Genomic DNA, 22365 nt, shown 5'->3' on the forward strand with positions numbered 1-22365 from the left:
AAGATTGGCTGCAGACCATGTTCAGATGCAAACCGAGGTGCAAGCAATGCTTTTAATGCACACACCAAAGCAGCAAAGCAAAAATATGATTGGTAGTGTATTAAAAGGGTTTATTCTGATTCTCATATGAACAAAAAAACTAATCTAGGGTGAGCAAAGCAAAAATAACTTTCAATCCTGCAAAATGACCTCTGTTACACACAAACACAGAGAGAGAGAGAGAGAGAGAGAGAGAGAGAGAGAGAGAGAGAGAGAGAGAGAGAGAGAGAGAGAGAGAGAGAGAGAGAGAGAGAGAGAGAGAGAAGAGTGTGTAAGAGAACGTGTCTCAGTCTTCTCATCTGTCAGTTATATAGTTTTATACCCCATAGTGCATGTACAATCAATTTTGTGCCAAACTCCAGGGAAAGATACATCTCTGTTTTATGAAAAAAGGAGCCTTGGCAGTAGATTCTGCTTCTCTCTGCATTCTACTAAACAAAACAGCTGATCATTCAAATTTTCCATCACAGTACCTTGTTAATGCATCTGTTACAGCACTGTGGACTGATTATAACTATGGATATTAAAGATAATCTGCCAGAAATTTCTATTGCAACCGTTTTAATTGATTTCAATATTAAAATTACAGTGGAAAAATAAAATGTTGATATTTCAGCCTGCATATGCTCACTAACGGGGTATTGATTACCATTTGTACTGTATAACCCCATTAAACTATGGTCAATGCAGCAAAACCATGGTTCATTTGTTTTTTAAATTCTTCACTTGCGCCAATTGGTGAAGTTTTTTTCCTCGCTGCTGTCGCCACTGGCTTGCATGGTTCGGGATCTGTAGAGCTGCGCATCGATGGATTGCTCTTCAGTGTTTGGACTCTCAGTAGTGATTATTAAACCACACTGAACTGAGCTAAACTGGACTAAACTTAAACTCTGAAAACTGAACTACAATGTTTCAATTTACAATGATCTTCTATGTGAAGCTGCTTTGACACAATCTACATTGTAAAAGCGCTATAGAAACAAAGATGAATTGAATTGAATTTGTGGTTAGCATTTTAAATCTGCATTTAATAATAATAAAAAAAGTTCTGTTTGTAACAGAAAATGAATGTTTGTTGCCCATTGAACCTAAAATGCAGATTTTACTCCTTACAAAAAAGGGGGCGGAACAACATAAAAACATTCTGGGAAAGTTCTGTAGGTTCTATTTGGTAACCAAAAATAAACCTGCCAAGAACTTTGCAGGGATGTTTTTTTTTCATCACAACTTAAAAATAACATGTGAAGGTTTCAGGAACAATCTCCTAACCTAGAAGAAATACTCTATTTACATAAAGAAATCATTCTATGAAACAAAAATTGCTAGCTGTGCACTTTAAAAAAATCACTAAACTACTCGACAAAGGTCTTGTGGCCTATCCAAGTTTTAGGAACAACAAATAACAACTTGACTTCTAGTTGATTGGTTTGGATCACTTTTACCTTTTTTGCTTTCAGGAACTTTGATGTGGAGGGTGAAGTATAATAAGGAGTGCTATCCTGCTGAAGAATTTGCATTTGTAATGTAATAGGCAGCACAAATGTCTTGATACCTCAGGTTGTTGATGTTGCCATCCACTCTGCAGATCTCTTGCACGCCTCCATACTGAAAGTAACCCCAAACCATGATGTTTTCTTCACCAAATTTGACTGATTTCTGTCTGAATCTTGGGTCTATGCACGTTCCAGTAGGTCTTCTGTAATATTTGTGACGATTGGAATGCAGTTTAATAGATGATTCATGTGGGGAAAAAAATCTACCTTCTGCTCTTTTCCCAGTGATCAACTAGAAGTCAAGTTATTATTTGTTGCTCTTACAACTGAGATCAACAACAAAACTTGTCTGGTAGTGTATTATGTATAATGTCACATGAGGCACTGAGGCAAAATCTGTTGATTGTCTGTAAGATACTCAATGGAATTTACAAATAATAACTTGAAAAATTGCACTGATGTCAGTAAGATCAAATGGTATGAATATACCTGGCCATAATCAAAAAACTTCACTGATATTGACTTTTTTTTTTTTGCCATCTTGCAAAACTCTGTCTTTTGGGTCTCAAATCAGCAACATTGACCAAGCAACAGCAGCTTTACCTGTAAATGGTTGTGTTTGTGCATGTGTGAGGGGCTCATAACAGCAACATAAGTACCAGGAGACAGTGGTGACATGTGGCACATCTACTCTCACACTCTGAACAGGTTGGTAATGAGAGCCAGTGGGGTTTCAGCGGCGTATCCTAACAACCCTCGTGTTTGTTTCTGCTGATCTGTCAGGGGTCTGGAGATCACTGCGGCTCTCCTCATCAATTCACACACTCTGAATTGATTACCTCTTCACTTCTCCAACTCATGCTCGTGTACTTGAAAGTTTTACCGCTTTTATCCCCCTTAGGAGATGAATACAAGTTTAAAAGCGCCATGTAAAATGCATATTTTGCATTGAATTTTTGTAAACAAAACCTTATATGGCAATATTCATAGGCTAAGATTGAGAAAAATATCAATACAGCATAGTATTGTGATATTTTCCAAGGCAATACTAAAATATCAATACATGCATGATTGCATAAGTTAAAGTGGGAAAAGATAATATACTGTGACAGCTAAATTTTATTAGCAATAGCCAAAATGTATGGGTCAACATGTTACATTTTACAGTCACACTTTAGAATAAGGTTTCAGTAGTTAATGTTAGTTTACTTATTTACTAACATGAACTAACTATAAACTAGTTATTTGTACAGCATTTATTATTCAGAGGTCATTTACTGATTATTTATTAAATTACAATTTCATGCTTATTATCGTTATTATGAACTAATAACGAATTACTGTATTATCATAAACTAACATGAACAAATACTCTGATAAATGAACTGTTCAATGTTTATTCATGTTAGCAAATACATTAAAATTAACTAATACAACTTTATTGGAAAGTGTTACCAATTTTTCTTCTATGCCAAAAATCATAAAAATATTAAGTACCAATAAAGGGCACCTATGATGAAAATCAACTTTTGGAAGCTGTTTGGACAGAACTGTGTGTATGGTGTGTCCACAGTCATATTGGAGTGAAAGAAACACAAGTCTCTCTTTTTAAAATGTCCTGACGTTTAAAATAGAATCCCACACCACAACATGACGCAGGGGTGCGGTTTTTCCCACCAACCGAATTGATTGAAAGGTGCCATGTATCCATAATAACATGTATACACACGTCCACAGAACATTTTTTGCAAAAAGAAATGAGATTAAAACATATGTTACAACTCTCTGTGATCAGGTGCACCTCAATAATTAATTTGATAAGTTTAAAATGCTTTTAAAACAGCATGTTTGTAATGAAGAGAGTAAAATCGCTATGTAATTCTTAAACCAATATAATCACCACGGCCGCATGGTGTCAGCAAACGCGCATATATGTGTGTGTGTTCTGAAAAATGGCATTTGTGTGAGACCCATCGTTTCAGAAAGGCTTGAATAAACTCCACACCAAATACATCAAATAAACTTACATGGTATTTTTGACCAGTGACCTTATTTCAGCTTCATCCATGTCTGTCTCTATTACTGACTGCTGTTTATCTGATATAAGGCATGATGAGAAGCAGATATGCACGTGGAAGTGGTGGGCAGGGAGAAGCAGCTCATTTGGATTTAAAGCCACATGCTACAAAAACAGTTACAGTGTAGTCAGATTCTACATTGTATAATAAATAATCTGATGGGTATTTTTGTACTGAAATTTTACAGACACATTCTGGAGACACCAAAAGCGTATCTTACATCTTGTAAAAGGGGTAAAATAGGTGTTTGTAAATATTTTGTTAGTTTGTAATTTTATTTTGATAAGTTTATCAAAACCTAATTTTTTATTAGTCATGTGCATTGCAAAGCACTTCATTTTGACAATTAGAAAATTCTCAGTAGATTTTTTTAACCCTTTGATTCCAAATAGTTGTATCTTGTATTCATCAATAGAAAGTAATTCATTACTAATAATTATGTCTAATAATATTACTGTCATCTTAGAAGTACGATGCTAATATCACCTCGTGTAGACTCTATATTCCCCACCCCTAACTATACAGTTGGTATATTAATTCAATGTTATTTTAGATTTTATATACAACCTAAGAGTGTGCCAAGAAAATATCCCTTGCAGCAAAACACCTTCACATCCAGCCTGAACTACTGATACAAGACAAGATGTTCCATCTGCTGCTGTTTACACCAAATTCTGACCTTGCCTTTTATAGGCATATAGGCTCATCAAACCGGGAAAGCTTTTTCCAGTTTTTTGCTGACTATTTTTGTCTAGACCATTTCAATTAATCTTAGTTTTCTTTTTATTTGGCAAGTGTCACCGGTTGCACTTCTTCTGCCGCTTTACCTCATCTGCTTTAAGGTTTGACATGTGAATTCAAAGATGAGCTCTCATTCTGCAGACCTCAGTTGTATCGACTGATAATTTTAATTACTGTTGTCCTTCTTCAAGCTCAAACCAGTGTGGGTCATCACTTACCCTAGCATCAACAAGGCATTTGATAGCCACTCACTGGATATTTTCTCATCTACAACATTCCTCTCTAAACCATAGAGATGATTGTTGAATGAAAATCCTAGTAGATCAGTATTTTCTGAAACACACAGACAAGCAATTCAGTTCAATCCTGTCTTCATTCTGATGACGTCTAGATGTCTAAACAAACAGTTGCTGCCACATGATTGGCTGACTTGAACAGACATACCTAACAAAAACCAGTGACAGTGAACATATTTGATACAAGTATCTCTAACCTAGATGTGAAGAACATCATGCAACAGCAGGCCATCGCAATCCCATCACAATCAGTGTCAAAGCTCTATGGGTGACGAACACTTCATTTGATGGAGGAACATCAACAGATTAACACCTGACAATGAATGATCTGAATTACACAAGTACAGCAAAAATCGCTTGAAATTTTGACATTAATGACACATTTATTCCATCGCACACAACAGGTGGTATAAATGCCATAATGAGAGAATTATTCAGAATTCTTACAGCAAAACTGCCTCCTGAACCCTAAAAATAAAACCGTTCCAAAGCAAATATGGCTTTTAAAATGGCTGCACAGTACGTTTTGTGAATACCACAGACCAACAAAACCTCCACGATCGATGTGAACAAACTACAGTGAAAGAAATTGGACATAAAATTAATCTTATGTATACGTTAAAGTGTAACGCAACATGTATTAGTCTCACTTTTGAAAAGCCATCAGAGATGAGTTTGTCACTTCTCTCCTCATCGACTAAATGCTCTTGGTTGACACCAAAAAGTCATTTAAATAAAGGTTATGATACACAGTGCAAGCTGTAAATACCAGAATTACCCCTTTGAACAGCCTCTTTAAAGAAAGCAAGCCCACTAACAGAAGCAAGTCCTGTAATTTAGATGAACAAAAGCACACCATGTTAAGGGTGTTTCTAAAGTCCTTGGTCCCTCTAAACGGTGTGCCGATGGGGAGTTGAAAGTGACAGCTTTTTCACGGTTTGCTGGTTTGCCCGTTTTAAATCGGGGCTGGTGGTGCAGTATAAGGAGAAGCGGAAAATGGTCATGCTGAAAATTTAAGCTCAGCTCAGTAAGTCTGGTTGGAGGCCAATCCTCTGAAGCACATCCTCAGGCATGCAAAACACAGGGTTCACTGGCTTGATCTGCTCATCTCCAAGCAGAGACAGACCGGCTACACCAAACAGAGTGTGGAAAGGATCCACCTTGAAGGAAAGGAAAAAGACGAATGGATAATACTGGTAAGAATGAACTGCAGAGACTGATAAGATGTTTTGAAATAAGTTAAGTCCATGTGAAAATAAATGAGTGAAATCTTTGCAGAGGCACACTTTTTTCTTTTTTTGCAACAAACTCCGGCAAGAACTTACCATGTCTCCAGGCCTGTCAGCAAAGCCTCCGGTCTCTTCATCCTGGCAGGCAAGAATAAAATTGCGCAGTTTTGCTTTGTCAATCCAGTGAATTCTGCCAATGATTTTCAATGAGGCAAGAACCCACCAGGAATAGCAGACATCAGGCAGCTGAAATCAGGGAAAAAAAGGTTTACATGTGTTTTTGATCTACAGTTGGAGTCAGAATTATTAGCCCCCCTGAATTATTCGCCCCCTTGAATTATTTTTCCCCAATTTCAGTTCAATTGAGAGAAGATTGTTTCAACATTTCTGAACATAATAGTTTTAATAACTCATTTCTAATAATTGGTTAATTTTAGCGTTGCCATGATGACAGTAAATTATATTTTATTAGATATTTTTCACGACACTTCTATACAGCTTGAAGTGATATTTAAAGAGTTAACAAGGTTAATTAGGTTAGGGTAATTAGGCAAGTTATTGTATAACGATGCTTTGTCCGTAGACTATCTAAAAATATATAGCTCAAAGGGGCTAATAATTTTGACTTTAAAATGATTTTTTTAAAAATTAAAACTAATTTTATTTTAGCCGAAAAATAAAACAAATAAGACTTTCTCTAGAAGAAAAAAAATATTGTGAGACATACAGTGAAAATTCCTTGCTCCGTTAAACATAATTTGGGAAATATTTAATAAAGAAAAAAACATTCAAATGGGGGCTAATAATTCTGACTTTAACTGTATTTATTATACATAATATGCACAAGAGGAAGACTGGTTAAGCTTCAAAACAAAATTCAAATGCATTTTAACCCCAATCATTACAATGTGTCCTGTTTAACTGTTTTTTTTTTCTTCTTTTTTTCTATGATGTACAGCAGACTAAACATTAAATGTCAGTCACCGTTCACTTTTTAGGAATACTTAGATCTTGTAATGATATATTAAAAGACACTTTAAGGAGCACAGTGGAATCCCTAAATACTTTGATGCTAATTATAAGTCTTAATACTTTTCCACTATGCTTTAAAACACTAGGTTTTATCCATTTATCAGCAAGACGTTTTAAAACTTTAAATGCAATTCCGTATGATTGTTGTTTTTTTTTTTTACTTCTTGCTATATAATAAGCACCGTTCAGGATTTCTGAATATTTTAGTTAATTTTCATACATATAACTATGCTACACTGAATATTGATGGAACACTGCTTTACCCGCATTTTGACTTTTTATTTTAGTAATACAATTATTTTAGTAATACTTTTTATTTTAGTATACAATATTAGTATAATAAATTTTGTTCTAGAATTTTGATCCAGAAAATATACCTGGGATGCAATTATATTATTTGATAAAGTAGCATCAAAAAAAATATTGGGTCACACTTTATTTTAATGGTGCGTTTGTTGAATTTAAGTTACATTAGTTACATGCCAACTAATTCTCATTAGATTATAAGTAGACTGTTAGAATTGGGGTGAGGGTTAGGGTAAGTGCAAGTTGAAATCTACTGCAAAGATTGTTAAATTCGGTTAAATGTCTGTTGAAGGAGCAGTATCAACAGATATTAAGCACACAGTCTACTAATACTCAAATGGACCATCAAAATAAAGTGAAATGTTTTAGAAAATCATTTTATTTGTGATACAATTCATTTTTATTAATTCTACACATGATCTTACCTTCTCTGGCCTCCCATTCAGTCCTCCTGATGGCAGCTGTCTTTCACAGAGCCACCAGCCCAACAGATCTGCATTGACTTGATGAAGCTGCCCAGTGACAGACAAGAAACCTGTGCAGCAGTAAATCTAGAAACACAACGAGACACTCAAATCAAGTCATCTTTATTTCTATAGCTATACAATAAGGACATGTAAGCAGATGAACAAGGACAACCAGGAAAATAATAGAATCAATTACGGAAACAACTGAGATTCAGCTTTAAATGGCAACAGTGTCATTATTTAGCTCAAGTCAGTTCAGTTCAGATAACAGTGAAGTTCATCTATTTAAAATGAGTACAACTGATTCGCAGTTCTACAAAAGCAGAAATATTGTATAAATGACAAACATGTTTGGAAACTAACAGGATAAGTGAACAAACAGATTAAAGAGACAAGATAATTTATGAAAAGTGTATAGTCGTCGCTACAATATATTTAGCTTTGTTAAAGTATTTTTTTGCAGTGTTGAGTATTCCACACATGCTTCTGTTAAGCTTAAGAATGTATTAGTCAATCAATGGTGTTAGACTAGAAACAGCTGAAAAGTTTTGTTTTTTAAAGTATTTTGTAAATAATGTTTAATATTGTGGGTAATGTTTTAAATGTTAACGTTGTAATTAATGTTTTAAAGCAATCATTCATTCATTTTCTTTTCAGCATAGTCCCTTTATTAATCCAGGGTTGCCCCAGTGGAATGAACCGCTAACTTATCCTGCACATTTTTTATGCAGCGGATGCCCTTCCAGCAAGTAATCTAAGTAAGGAATTAGTTATATCTTTGTTATAATAATGTTGTTGTGGTTTTTTTAAAACATAAATAAATTTAAAACTATTCTATGCTAGATTCATTACATAGACCAACAGGTTTTGTCTATAGACAGAATTTAAAATGCTTTCTTCCTAAAAACAAAAATGTTTTTTTATGCATTATAATATTCACTATTAATAACCATCATTTCAATAATCAACAATAAAGCTTTTGGTCATAATACTGCACATTCTGTATTTACTTCTTTTACATGTATACTTTAACTTCCCTTTCTAAAACCTTTTGTTTTTATTGGTAACAGATTAACAAGTTATTTGAAGTACTTGGTTTCATTCAAGTGTATTAAAGTGCTTTATTAAAAAGCTATAAAAACATGAAATCAGATAATTAACATGTAATTTTTTTTTTAATTGCCTATATACGGTTAACAAAATTATCTTTAAAATAATTCATGCTGACAAACATCGCTACTTAATAGAAAGGTTTATTTCTGGCACTGCAGGGCATCCCAAATATACCAAATAAGGGCACAACACAGCTCAAATATCTCACCTGACCAGCATGAGACTCTGAACCAGGCCTGCAACCAAACCCACCGTCAAAGTTCATACAGGACATCACAAACTCTACGGCCTTGTCTACGTTGATCACATCCAGTTTGCCCTACACAGAAATTTGTCTTGTTAGAAGCATAAAATCTAGAAAGATTCCAAGAAACATTATTAAAAGGTATTGAGATGAAATATTTGGAAATAAAGTAATTCATACCAGTAGTGCTAAAGTTGCAACTGCACAAAAGGAAAAACGTGTATCTATTTCACCTATTAAAGAATAGAAAAGGAAAAAAAATCACTAATAATTAGGGCATGACATTGAAATAAAACTGGCTTTGCAATATTTTGAAGTTCTGCGATATAAATAGAAGTTAACAAGATAACTCTATAAGAAAAGAACTCATAATTTTACATTGATTGTAATGATTTTGTAGGGGAGTGAATCTGCATTAAAAATAATAAACAAATTCAAAGCATAAATTACTCAAATAAAACAAAGATACAAATGAAATAAACTGATTTATGATTTTCTGGAGAGTCTACACTCTCAGAAAAAAGGTGCACGGTGGTATAAATAATGTTCCTTGAGGAACAGTTTTGTACCTTTGTAAAAATTGTACTTTATACGGTACAGAAAAGACATTTTATGATGCAACTCCTTTTTTTATTACAATACATATAAAAATAAATATTACTGAAAAGGCAAAGTAATTTTATGAATAATTTCCATATTAAAACATAAATCACCATTTTTAAAAATATGTTTAAAGAAGGTGCAGCACAATGGCATAATGGGTAGCACAACTGCTTCACAGCAACAAAGTTGCCGGCTGCTTGGGTCAGTTGGCACTTCTGTGTGGAGTTTGCATGTTCTCCCTGTGTTTGCGTGGGTTTCCTCCGGATGCTCCAGTTTCCCCCACAAGTCCAAAGACAGGGTACAGGTGAATTGGGTAAGCTAGAATTGTCAGTAAAACATATATTCTGCAATGTGACTTTCACATTTGCACATAACGATGTTGAAATAATATATTTTGCAGCCTTACTAAAATTATAACTTTTTTTTTTCACACAAAGACTGATTAAAAAACTATTTAAATACCCCATTTGTCCCCTGCAAACGAGCCATCCTCTTGCTGCAGTCCTTTAACATATTCCACCACTTTATCCACATCAATGACATTAACACTATCATACAAGGACAGAATCTAAAGAGAAAAAAACATATTTTATTTTCAATGGACAGATTTTCTATAGTCATTTATCAAATATGATTGTTGGTTGTCCTTTGGGTTTAGCAGTTTTCCCACTCACCTGTATAGCACTTAAAGTGTAAAGAAGATGAGGGTCATGACCGATACTTGCGCTGATGCCTCCGCAGTCGTGCTGGCAGGATTTGATGAACTCTATAATCTCCTCTCGGTTCATTCGGGACAGTTGACCCATCAGGTCCATCACGGTAAGACCCCAGTAGATGCCACTCATTCTCAGATACTCTGACAGTGTGTACTCCTAGAGCAAAATATTTGGGAATTAATCGGCAATACATATTATTATTATTATTATTTATATATATATTTTAAGCCATTAACTTACATAATCATCCTTCTTTGAACCATAAGCTGCAATATAGTCTGCATGCTTGTCTAGGAAGAGAGTGTTTGGAGCATCAGGCTTAATGGTCACGTCTTTCACCTGGGTCCCCTGTAAAACAACGTAGCTGCAATCAGGTTTAGACATTAAGCTCGAAAAATAAACCATTTGTTTTTGTCCAGACTAGTTAACTGCTGTAGTGACTGGGCGGTGACATGACAGCTTTATGTTGCTTTCTTTATTCTCATTTTAATGTGCGAAGCTCTTTTCTGTATTATCGCAGATAACCGAATGCTATTTCTATTAATTAAACAATTAAACGTTTACAAAACAGTATTGTGTTTACGTACCATTCTGCAGGAGAAACAAGAGACCGGACTACAGGATGACTTCAGCCGTCACACATATATTACATCATCATCACACGCTCGTCATTTCTACGGGGGCCCGTAAGGTACACAACGCATTTAACTGGGACGGTAGTACACCGATGGTACAAGCGTTTATTTGTTGACGTCTGACAAAGTAGACAAAGCATGACAAAATGTATAATTTCTTGAAGAAATATCATATTGTGGATATAAAGATTATATAGTGGAAAACTAGTTATGTTTGGTCCAAAATATTATTTAAGGCATTATTGCATGCATTTCACTAATAGTACATTTATTTATTTATTCACACAAATTTAATACAATAGTTACCTTGGAATAATCTGTTTGTCATTCCTTTTTAATAAATAATTCACACCAAAATGACAGTACTTTACTCATCTTTACTTGTTTCAAGCCCGTTTGACTGGTTTTGTTAAACACAAAAAGAAGAAGAATGTTGAAAACCTGTTACCATTGAATTTCATAGAATTAGTTTTCCATACTATGGATATCAGGCGATGCGGTGATGCAGTGGGTAGCATGATTGCCACACAGCAAGGTTGTCACTGGGTCGAGTCTCGGTTGAGTCAGTTGGCGTTTCTATGTGGAGTTTGCGTGTTCTCCTCATGTTAACGTGGGTTTCCTCCAGGTGCTTTTCTTCAGTATATCTTTTTTTTGTTCAACAGAACAAAAAAAGGTTGGGAAAAAGTCAATGTTGAATAAATGACAGAATTGATTTTTTGGGGGTGAATTATATTAAAATCAAATACTTGATTTATATTTAAAATTGTTGGATTTTAATCCAGTTTTATGTTTTTCTTTCTTTCATATCAGTGAGTCTATTAAATGTGTCTATTGTGTTTTGAGCCCAATTTGAAATTCCCTGCTCCAAAAACATAGCTAGTATTCAAATCTTAAATATGTCTAAATAAAAAAGTTTCCCAAAACAATATTTTATAGCAAAATATTTGGAAAAAATACACAACATAATTTGCATTTTTTTTAAACTAATACAAAAAGGGGCTACAGAATTTCAACCAAGACAGAATTTCAGGCAGGTTATTTATTTTTACTTTCAAAAGGACGTCATTTGTTACAAAAGGAATCTGAGGAAGAACGGTGTAACTATGTTACTTTGTTCAGCTTAACATTTGATCAACTTAGTTGTTCAACAAACATAAATATGGCAAGGCAAGCTGATATGACAAGGCAACCTGATCTCTCTGTAGGCAATTTACAATCTGCAAAACACAATCCTGAGATCTGTTGATCAACCATACAATCATGTAAAAAAGATGCTCAAAGTGTTGCACTAGCATGGATGGATTGTCCAGGGTTTACTGTTTGAATTTCCCAAGGACCTCTCTGGAGATGATGAGCCTTTGGATTTGAGCAGTTCCTTCATAAATCTGTAAATCAAGACAAGACGTGTCACATTTTGCCATTCTTTACCAATTCAAATAAACAAGCTTCATGCATGCTTACCTGGTAAATCTTAGCATCTCTCATCAGCTTCTCCACAGGATATTCACTATTGAAACCGTTTCCACCAAAGATCTGGACAGCATCAGAAGCACACTGGTTGGCAATGTCTCCAGCAAAGGCCTTGGCGATCGAAGCATAGTAAGTGTTCCTGCGACCCATGTCCACTTCCCAAGCTGCTCTCTGATAGGCCATCCTGGCAAGCTCCACTTTCATGGCCATTTCAGCCAGAAGGAAAGACACTGCCTGGTGCTAAAGATTGCAACAAACATGGCTTACTCATTTACACTGCAAAAATAGGCAGGTTTATTTATTAACCTTGTGGTATACCCATTTACTCTAGACAGAAAAACAGGACTTCTACCTCTGCAATAAACTTTCCAAAGGTCTTCCTTTCCATAGCATACTTTGTGGCCTCTTCTAGTGCTCTCTGTGCAAGGCCTGTAGCACCTGCAGCCACCTGACAAACATCAAAAGCTCATTGATGAGAAGCGGGATGAAGCAGACATCTGCACTTTATAAGCAATAACACTTACTGGTGGTCTAGTCTTGTCAAATGCACCCATGGCAATCTTAAAGCCAGCTCCTTCTCCAATCAAAACGTTCTCCTTCGGGATCACTACATCCTCAAATGTAATGCCCCTGGTGTCGGAGCATCTCTGGCCCATGTTTAATTCCTGTTAAACAGAATAATGGAAATTAGCAAAAATAGTGAATGCTGGTAATGACAGCTTAAACCAGCACAAACACTTTTTTGGCATCAAAACCCTATAGTCAGGATTTATTAATAAAACGATACCAAAAGACAAAAATAAGTAGCTATGTGTACCGAAACCCAGTGCCATTGTGGCACCAGTACCTTTGTAACCGGTATGAACCAGACCGAATCAGCATATGAATTTCGGGGCCACTTGTGCTGCAATAAGGACGCAAGCATCAAGGGGTGCATCACAGGCACACATGGGTATGCGTTGGGTCACAATCTCTAAAAATGTAATTCTAAACAACTTGCAGACACGGACGCCGTCTGCGATGTCAGGGGCTTGTTATTGTTGCTTTAGAGAACGCGCTGTACTGCATGTATTGCCTGTGTGCATCTAGTGAGTGATTTTTCATCAGATTCATCAACATGAATGATCGCATTCATCAAATTGGTTCAAACGAAGCATTCTAAAATTATGGATATATTTTACAAGTAAGAATTCTGACAACAACGTAAAGCGGATGCTAGGGTTGTGCTGATAGATAATAGTATGAAACCTATGACGATTTTAAAGACGATATTTATCTCATTTTGCACTAATGTAGACATATTACACGTTTTAATTGCATTATTGAATAAAATGAATAGTATTATTAATTTGAATCATCTTCATTAATAATAAATCAACTTTAAATAATATCGTATACACTTTTGGACAAAAATGAATTACTTAGATTGCTCTCTTGCACTCTCTCTTTGTCCCTCTCTCTCAGCAGCAGCAGGTGTTGAAGCGCGAGCTGCACATGAGGGCACAGCCACATCTTAGAGCAAATTAGTTTGCAACTTTGTTGCATTAAAATAGGCTAAATAGCAAAACTGGATTGTATTAACAAACATGTTAAATAAAACCATTTGTAAAAATGAAACAACTGAAAACGAAAATGAAAGAACTCTGAAACCAGCTCAAATGTTCTGGAATTAAACGTGTTGCGGTCATTGATCATTTGAGACTACTTTAACAGCACTGCGGCATGATTCTCTCTTGCTTTCACAAAAAAAAAAAAAGTTATTTATCTTTAATATCCGTTATTGTTAGCCTATTTAAGTTTTAAGGGGGCTTATAGACTTTTTCAGTGCATGCATTAGCCCCTTTCACACAGTGATACCGGTAAATTTCTGGAAAATTTCCGGAACGACTTTACCGGTATATTGAAAAAAGCGCTGTTCACACAGGCGAGGACGTTACGGAAATTTTCCGGAAAAGACCGTTCACACATCCATTCCTAAATACCGGTACATTCTGACATCTTTCACCACAAATGAGCTTTAAACGGCTGCGCTTGTATTTGTAAACATTTGACTAAATTACAAACTCTGTGGATGATCAATATTGTGAACAACTTTCGCAGGATCACTTTCGCATGTCGAGATGTTCATGCGTGTGCAGGCGCTCATAGGCGCATGCAAAGCTTGAAGGTAAACAAACAACGGCTTATCATAAGCATCTCATCGATGATTATTTACACAGTTGGCATTAAGAAGAACATATAAACGTGATCTGACTAACTTCTAGCAGCTAAATGTGTCTGGAAAAATATTCAAAGGCTTTTATTCTCACAAACCGCGCGGACGTAAATGCGTCTGACTGTTGTGATTGGCTAAACCAGACGTCTCACGTCAGCACGTTCTAGACGTGCACGCGCTTATTACGGGAATCTTCCTTCTGCATTCACACAGCGCAGCATTCCGGCAAATTGCCGGTAATGTTACAACTTCTCTTTCCGGAAAATAGACAGAACGAATTTACCGGTATTTTCAAAAAGGACCTGTTCACACATACAACCTTTCCGGAAAATTGCCGGCATCATTCCGGAAAGGTCTGTATGTGTGAAAGGGGCTATTGACTGCTCCTTTAAATACATGGAATATACGTGTCTTATTTCTGTTAAATTCGACAGAATGATAAACACAGACATGTGCATTTTTCAGAAAATAATAATATTATAATAAAAAGCTTCAAAAATTAGTTTCAAAACGGAAGTACGAATTTGCTCGAAATAACGCAAAAACATCAAATTTTCACTTTTTTGTGAAATATGTCCTTATAGTGTTTTTAGCAGTTTGGGACACAAATACGACTGTCACCAGCCTTTACCTTTCTGCCAGGCTGGACTCCTGGGGTATCAGCATCTACAATGAAGCCTGTGAAAGCCTTGCTAGCAGGACATTTGGGATCGGAATCTGTGCGGGCCAGCAGGAAGTACCTTTAAATGCAAAACAAAAGGGTTTATACTTGGCCTAAAACAAATTTATGAATTAATTGTAGGAATTTGAAATGCTTCTCCTACCAGTTTGCTTTTCCTCCATTAGTGATCCACATTTTCTGACCATTGATCACGTAGTCATCTCCTTTCTTAACAGCCCGGGTCTTTATTCCAGCCACATCAGAGCCTGCTCCTGGCTCAGTTACACAGTACGCCTATCCACACACAGTACCATGTTAATGACAAAAAGTGTGCAAGTACCATTATGAGAACACTTCAGAAGTCATGAGTACAGATGGTTAGAACATTTGACACTTACACACATCAGTGGTTCCTCTGTCATTCTGCCCAAATACTTCTTTCTCTGAGCATCATTACCAGCGATGATGACTGGCATTTGCTGCATGGAGAAAATAAATAAACACCTCTAAAAATCACAGTAACTGTTTTAGACTAATCATAACTCCTCCTCACGTTCACTACATAACAAAAATACAATGTGCAACAAGTCCTAACTACAAATTGCCATCGTTTTCAAATATTTTTTACTTGTAAATACAATTATTAAACTCCAGAGACTTACCCCCAGAGAGTTCGCCTCAATGGCTGTCTGCACCCCAGTGCAACCATAGGCCAGCTCTTCTGTAATGAGACAGGCATCAAAAATGCCCAGACCCATTCCACCTAAAAAATACCGCAACATCCAACATATTCGAAAATTATTATCATAACTCTTACATCCATACTGAAAAAAAAAAAACACAGAAGGCCGGAGTTATTCATCACTTGATAAATGCTGGTATCCAAGACATTGCAAGCATAAAGACAGAGTTTTTAAAAGCTTAAACTATAATAGCTTTATTATATTTCCAATAGGGGTGTAAAAGTGTATTGTTTCTTTGGTGCACCACAATGCAGACAATTCGGTATTAGTTCAGCATTAGTTCCTATCCGGTAATTACATACTGACACTCGTTTAACTCATATGCATGACGAGGGAGGAGTCTGCAAGTAATTAAAAACACAGAAACTCTGCACAATTTACTGTGTGTGTGTTTGCTGAACAGTGTTTCACTGACACTAAAGTTACAGCAAAAACCAGAAGCCCCCATTCCACTGCAATGGAGAAAATGAAAGCTGTAAACTCCATTTCTGCCTCTCTCTCCCCCTCTTTCACTGTGGACCTTTGACCTGCTGGCATGAGGTAACCTTTCCTCTCCTCTCAGCTGTTACAGTGGATCCAGACATGAGTGTCTGCAGAGCAAGTTTTCTCCACCGCGCCCATCACAGATCAGCTGTGATCGCCGTTGCCGTTTATCAGCGCCACTCATCGGTAAACAGCACCAGCGTGTTAGAGCCAATCACAGCCCTTTCCGTTTACTGCGTGACCAATCATAGGGATGTAAAAACTTACTTGACAACGCTCAAAAAGCAAGCGGGATATTATTTACTTTAGTTTATTTGCTATAAATGCATATTCTGTGCATGTATTTGAGTTGTTTAAAACATTCAAAAACAGTGTTTTCATTGAGCAGGAAAAATTAAAGATACAGTTCATATATCTGACTGTATTAAAAGGACATAACTGCATTACAAATATATAAATTTACAAATTCTAAATTTTAATACAAGAATTGTTGTGCTGTAAAGTAAATTATAAAACTGTATGGAAAGCACCGAATCGATGGCACGATAATCGTAACCAAACCATGAGAGCAGTGTAGGTTCACATCTCTAATTTCCAACTAGCAGAGTATTGGGATCAGAAACAGTAGCTCAATTCACAACATAAGGGGATATTTGTCCTTTGTTGCAGCAAACCCAAGACTTTTTATTTTATGTAAATATCCTGGATACATTAATATGTTCAACCAACTAAAAAGGTACACTAAAAGCACCTAAAAACTATCAAAAAAAGATTTGAAGGCTACATTTCAACTAAAACTTCAACCCACACCATTAAACAAATCTTTCATAATGCTTCAGAGATAGAACACAAGCCATATGGACTACATTAATCATACTTTTACACCGCCTTTATGGCATAATTGCATGGAAATAGCTATCAGTGGATCATCATTAGAGAAAAAGCCAACTGTTAGTGGAGTAAAATAAGATTTGCACCAGTAACTGATAACCTTGTCTTGGAAAGCTATAAACAATTCTGTTTGCATTAAGAAACGTTTAGAGAAGGAAAGTCATACAAGTTTGGAATGACATGGTGAGTACACACTAACTGGAGTAGTAGTTTTTTTTGGCAACAGCTTTTAAAATACTTACCACAGTCCTCTGGAATATGTCCGTTCATTAGACCCAGCTCCCATGCTCTCTTAATAAGGGGGAAAGGATACTGCAAAGAGAAAAATCTGAAATTAAACATCTAATTGATCAAAAAAAAAAAATTATATATATATATATATATATATATGTATGTATATGTGTGTGTGTGTGTGTGTGTGTGTGTGTGTGTGTGTGTGTGTGTGTGTGTGTGTGTGTAAAATGGTGGAATAATATTACTTACTTCGCCACTTCTGTCATATGATGGGGCAGCTGGAACAATCTCCTCTCGTGCAAACTTTCTTGCCACCTCCTGGAACTCTTTCTGCTGCTCGGTTAGTTCTGTTAAATTGGTACAATAGCATGTTGGGATGGGATGCTTTACATTTAGCCTTAATATATTGAAATAGAAAAAAAAAACAATGAAAAAAGGTTGAAGTACATACCAAAGCTGAAGCCTCCATTACCTCCCTTCAAAGAGGCAGTAGCTGCTTTGGCACTAGCTTGAGCACTGGTACCCTGAAACCGGAGTCCAGCTTGAACACCTGCCCTCAAAACCTGTTGCACAATGATTAAACAAAGATTATGCACAATGTTAAAGACTGACCACAGTTCTGATAACGTGCCTTAAGTCTTCAAAAGATTATTTAAAGGATCCACAAGATAAGCTGTAAACAATATAACAGAATGTTATAATTTTTTTATTGGTCACATGAAAAATGTAACGTACACTAACATAAAGCACTCATGATTAGGGTTTGTTTGTTGACATTTACAAAAGTGAAACTACGAGGAGGGGGAAAACTATTAACTTCTCTCAATATAGAAATGGTAACGACCACAGTTCAAAGGTGTGATGGTTTATAACTGCGTAACGTTAGACCAGCTAATATAACTAACGTTAACGTTGATGTTAGCACTAAGCTAACTATATTTCAGGTTTAACAATACCAAATTTCATATTTGTCGTGCATTCGACGACATGCATATGAAAAAAACAGATACTGACCGCAAACATGCCACTAGAAAAAGCGTATTTACCTTGTTAAAAAGCATCGTCATTTAGTTCCAGAGCTCAGATCCTTCAATGTCCTTAGACTGGCCTCCCCGCAGAAGACGTGAAGTACCGACCAATTATCGCCCTCCCTTTTATCACGTGTTTAAGCACCGTCGCTCCAGTGACTTTTGGCCTAGTTTTATTATATAACGCATCAGAACAATTAAAAACAATCTCTGTTTCATTTAATACGATAATCTTCATAATTATTTTAAAAAGATATAACTTTTAATAGATAGTTGATAGTTGAATGAATTAATGAAAAGTGTAACACACACACATCAACACTAAATTACCAACATTTAAATATAATGTATTCCTGTGAATCAAAGCAATATTTTCAGCATGATTACCTCAGTGTTACTTCAGTACTTCAGTGTTAAATTAGCCTTGATTTATGTTTATTTAGCACTGATATAAATTGGGGTTCTCCTCACAGCAAGAAGGTCGCGGTGGTCGCAGTTGGCGTTTCTGTGTGGAGTTTGCATGTTCTCCCTGCGTTCGCGTGGGTTTCCTCCGGGTGCTCCGGTTTCCCCCACAGTCCAAAGACATGCGGTACAGGTGAATTGGGTAGGCTAAATTGTCCGTAGTGTGTAAATGTGTGTGTGGATGTTTCCCAGGGATGGGTTGCGGCTGGAAAAGCTTCTGCTGCGTAAAAATGTGCCGGATAGGTTTGCGGTCCATTTCGCTGTGGCGACCCCGGATTAATAAAGGAACTAAGCCGACAAAAAATGAATAAATGATTGATTAAAAGAGTAAACTCGTTTTTCTAGTTTTTGAACTTACAAACAGTTTCAACATCATTAACCATCATAGATGTTTATATGTTCATTCTTTTTTTTTTTTTTTTTTTTTTGGTTAGTCCCTTTATTAATCAGGGGTTGCCATAGCGGAATGAACTGTCAACTTATCCAGTAAATGTTTTACGCAGCAGATGCTTTGCAGATGCAACCCTAGAAAACACACACTCATTCACACACATACACACTATGAACAATTTTGGCTTGCCCAATTCACTGTACCGCATGTCTTTGGACTTGTGAGGGTAACCGGAGCACCCAGAGGAAACCCACGCAAACACGGAGGGAACATGCAAACTCCACTCAGAAATGCCAACTGACCCAGCTGACACCCGACCCAGCGACCTTCTTGGGGTGAGGAGACAGCACTACCTACTGCGCCACCGCGTCGCCAGATGTTTAAATATCTACCATTATTAGCACTAAGCTCCAGTAGTAATTTATCACAATATAGCAGAACATTATAATTTGTGAAATTTCAGCTTTGACCAAACTCTTCTCAGTGCTATCTTAAACAAAAAAAATTGCTTAGTTATTAATAGTTCTCAGATATCTTTACCTGATTGCATAGGTTGTTGGAATAATATTTGGTGATATAGATTGGGAACAGTTTTCGCCTCTTCAGAGAAAAAATATTTTTTTATCTAATAAAGCTGTCACGATGTCGATCACAATCATTCATTATTGCTACTCAATAAAAACCGAACTAGCTAAATTAAATAACAACATTTCCCCTAAATGCTTATTTTGTACTCAATATGAGGAAACACTATGTAATTTATTGTTGGCGTGTACTCACTGTAAAGTGGGTTGACTATTCCTATTTCGTTTAAAAAATCTTACTTCCAAACTTTTGTATTTCATCAAAAATTGCCCAGGTAGCAAAAAATTCTGGCCCAGATTTGGCATAAAGCTAGTTCAGCAGACATTCATCTGGCACTGGCATACAGCAGGTGGGCCAAACATAGCCCGGGTTTGGCAGAGGTGGCATCATTTTTAAGGTGGCACAAAATACTTGGGCCAAATGTAAAATGTAGCATTTGGCCCAGTTAATAATTGATATGTGGGCCACGTAAGTTTGGCCTATCTTGACCCACATTTAAAATTCATTTTTATTATTTTCGGATACAAAGGTAATTTTCAATCAAATCAATTTGAGAAAAATGCACAATGCTTTATAGTTTTATCGGTGCAGTTGTGATGCACCAAGATATCTGGCCCAGTTCAGGCCCAGTTAGGTTGTCAACTTGGCTGCGACTTGGCCCAAATATGGTCCATGTGTAATCTGACATCCAAACTTGGTCCAGTCATGTACCGGTAATTCACTGCAACATGTGGGCCATGCAAAAGCTGATTGTGTGGGCCAGAGAAATGTTGTTATGGGTATATTCTGTGATTGCTCTCTGAACTTAGATTTTTCTCATTGTAAATTTATCATTATTTTATTGTGGGTTTTTTTTGGCTAAATTTATCTATTCATTCATTCATTCATTTTCTTGTCGGCTTAGTCCCTTTATTAATCTGAGATCGCCACAGCGTAATGAACCGCCAACTTATCCAGCACATGTTTACACAGCGGAGGCACTTCCAGCCGCAACCCATCTCTGGGAAACACACACACTCATACACTACAAACAATTTAGCCTACCCAATTCACCTGTACCGCATGTCTTCAGACTGTGGGGGAAACCTGAGCACTCGGAGGAAACCCACGCGAACGTAGGGAGAACATGCAAACTCCACACAGAAACGCCAACTGAGCCGAGGATCTTACTGTGAGGTGACAGCACCTACTGTGCCACTGCGTCGTCCTTTTTCTGGCTAAATTTTAATGCATAAATGTCAATTTTAAAAGAGACGCCCTTACTATTTATTTTCAGAAAGGATTTTGATTTATATGTAAACTCTATAGAAGACTCTAATAATTATATTTGATGTAAAACTCTTACCTGGTGTAAAACATTTCAATTTTATTTATGTAACCCTTTTTGTATTGTTCATATCGTATCTTTGTAAATTTTCTTGCATAATAAAACAAAACTTCAACTTTGAATCACGGGAATACATTTTAAAACACAGTCACGTAGAATGATAAATGAATAAAATTTCATAATTTATAACATTTTTATGGTAACTTTGACTTTCTCCCATTTAATTATTATTTTCCCCCAGTTGTACAAATGACAGGACGTGTTATAGAGCAATAAATAAAACGTGTCATTTTAAATCCACATTGATTCAGGTTAAGAGAAAGTGTAACAGGCAGTCTATCCAGCAGGGAAAATTATAAACACACAATATCGATGACATATTAAATTGATTAAAAGACCGTAAACTTTTTACATGTTAAAATGCTGTTTTCGAACTTTCCATTCATCAAATAAAAATGAAGAGGAAAAAAGTTTTAACATCATTAACAAGTATTAACACTAGTAATAATATATCACAACAGAGCAGAAAGTCAACATATTAAGATGATTTCTGATTTTTAAGAACATTTTAAATGCTAAAATGTCATCTTTGAATCACAGGAATACATTTTTAAATACCGTCACATCGAAACAAATAGATTGGAATGATAAATAGGAATAAAAATGTACAATTTATACTGTTTTTATTGAGATTTTGACTTTCACCTATTTATTAATTCCTGTTTTCTCTCAGTTGTTTAATCATAAGTACAAACGACAAGACGCGCTCGCTTTTGAGCAATAAATAAAACGTGTAATCTTAAAATCCACATTCATTCAGCTTTAAGGGAAGTGTAACAGGCAGTCTATCCAGCAGGGGGAACGAGTAAAGTAAACACACATG

At 36.0% G+C, this 22365-nt stretch overlaps 2 protein-coding genes across 3 annotated transcripts; both read right to left on the bottom strand.

Annotated features, from left to right (window-relative positions):
* Positions 1-5010: 5010 nt before the first annotated feature.
* On the bottom strand, positions 5011-11005 carry rabggtb (Rab geranylgeranyltransferase subunit beta). The gene is given in 9 exon segments (NM_213112.2): positions 5011-5807; positions 5973-6122; positions 7640-7765; positions 9003-9113; positions 9219-9271; positions 10104-10209; positions 10316-10513; positions 10598-10705; positions 10945-11005. Coding segments are annotated over 9 exon segments (996 nt in total). The 5' UTR covers positions 10948-11005; the 3' UTR covers positions 5011-5666.
* A 1011-nt stretch (positions 11006-12016) lies between these two features.
* Positions 12017-18819, bottom strand: acadm (acyl-CoA dehydrogenase medium chain). Of its 2 annotated transcripts, none has more exons than XR_015477651.1 (12): positions 18736-18819; positions 18141-18252; positions 17939-18036; positions 17698-17767; positions 16001-16101; positions 15737-15817; positions 15502-15632; positions 15059-15417; positions 12987-14302; positions 12815-12910; positions 12454-12702; positions 12017-12377 (listed from the first exon to the last, which is right to left on the bottom strand). XR_015477651.1 is itself a non-coding variant. In NM_213010.2 (12 exon segments), coding segments are annotated over 12 exon segments (1281 nt in total). In that variant the 5' UTR covers positions 18757-18817; the 3' UTR covers positions 12017-12305.
* Between the last annotated feature and the right edge of the window lie 3546 nt (positions 18820-22365).

The sequence above is a fragment of the Danio rerio genome, chromosome 2 (assembly GCF_052040795.2).
Source record: "Danio rerio strain M-AB ecotype USA chromosome 2, GRCz13ab, whole genome shotgun sequence".
NCBI lineage: Eukaryota > Metazoa > Chordata > Actinopteri > Cypriniformes > Danionidae > Danio > Danio rerio.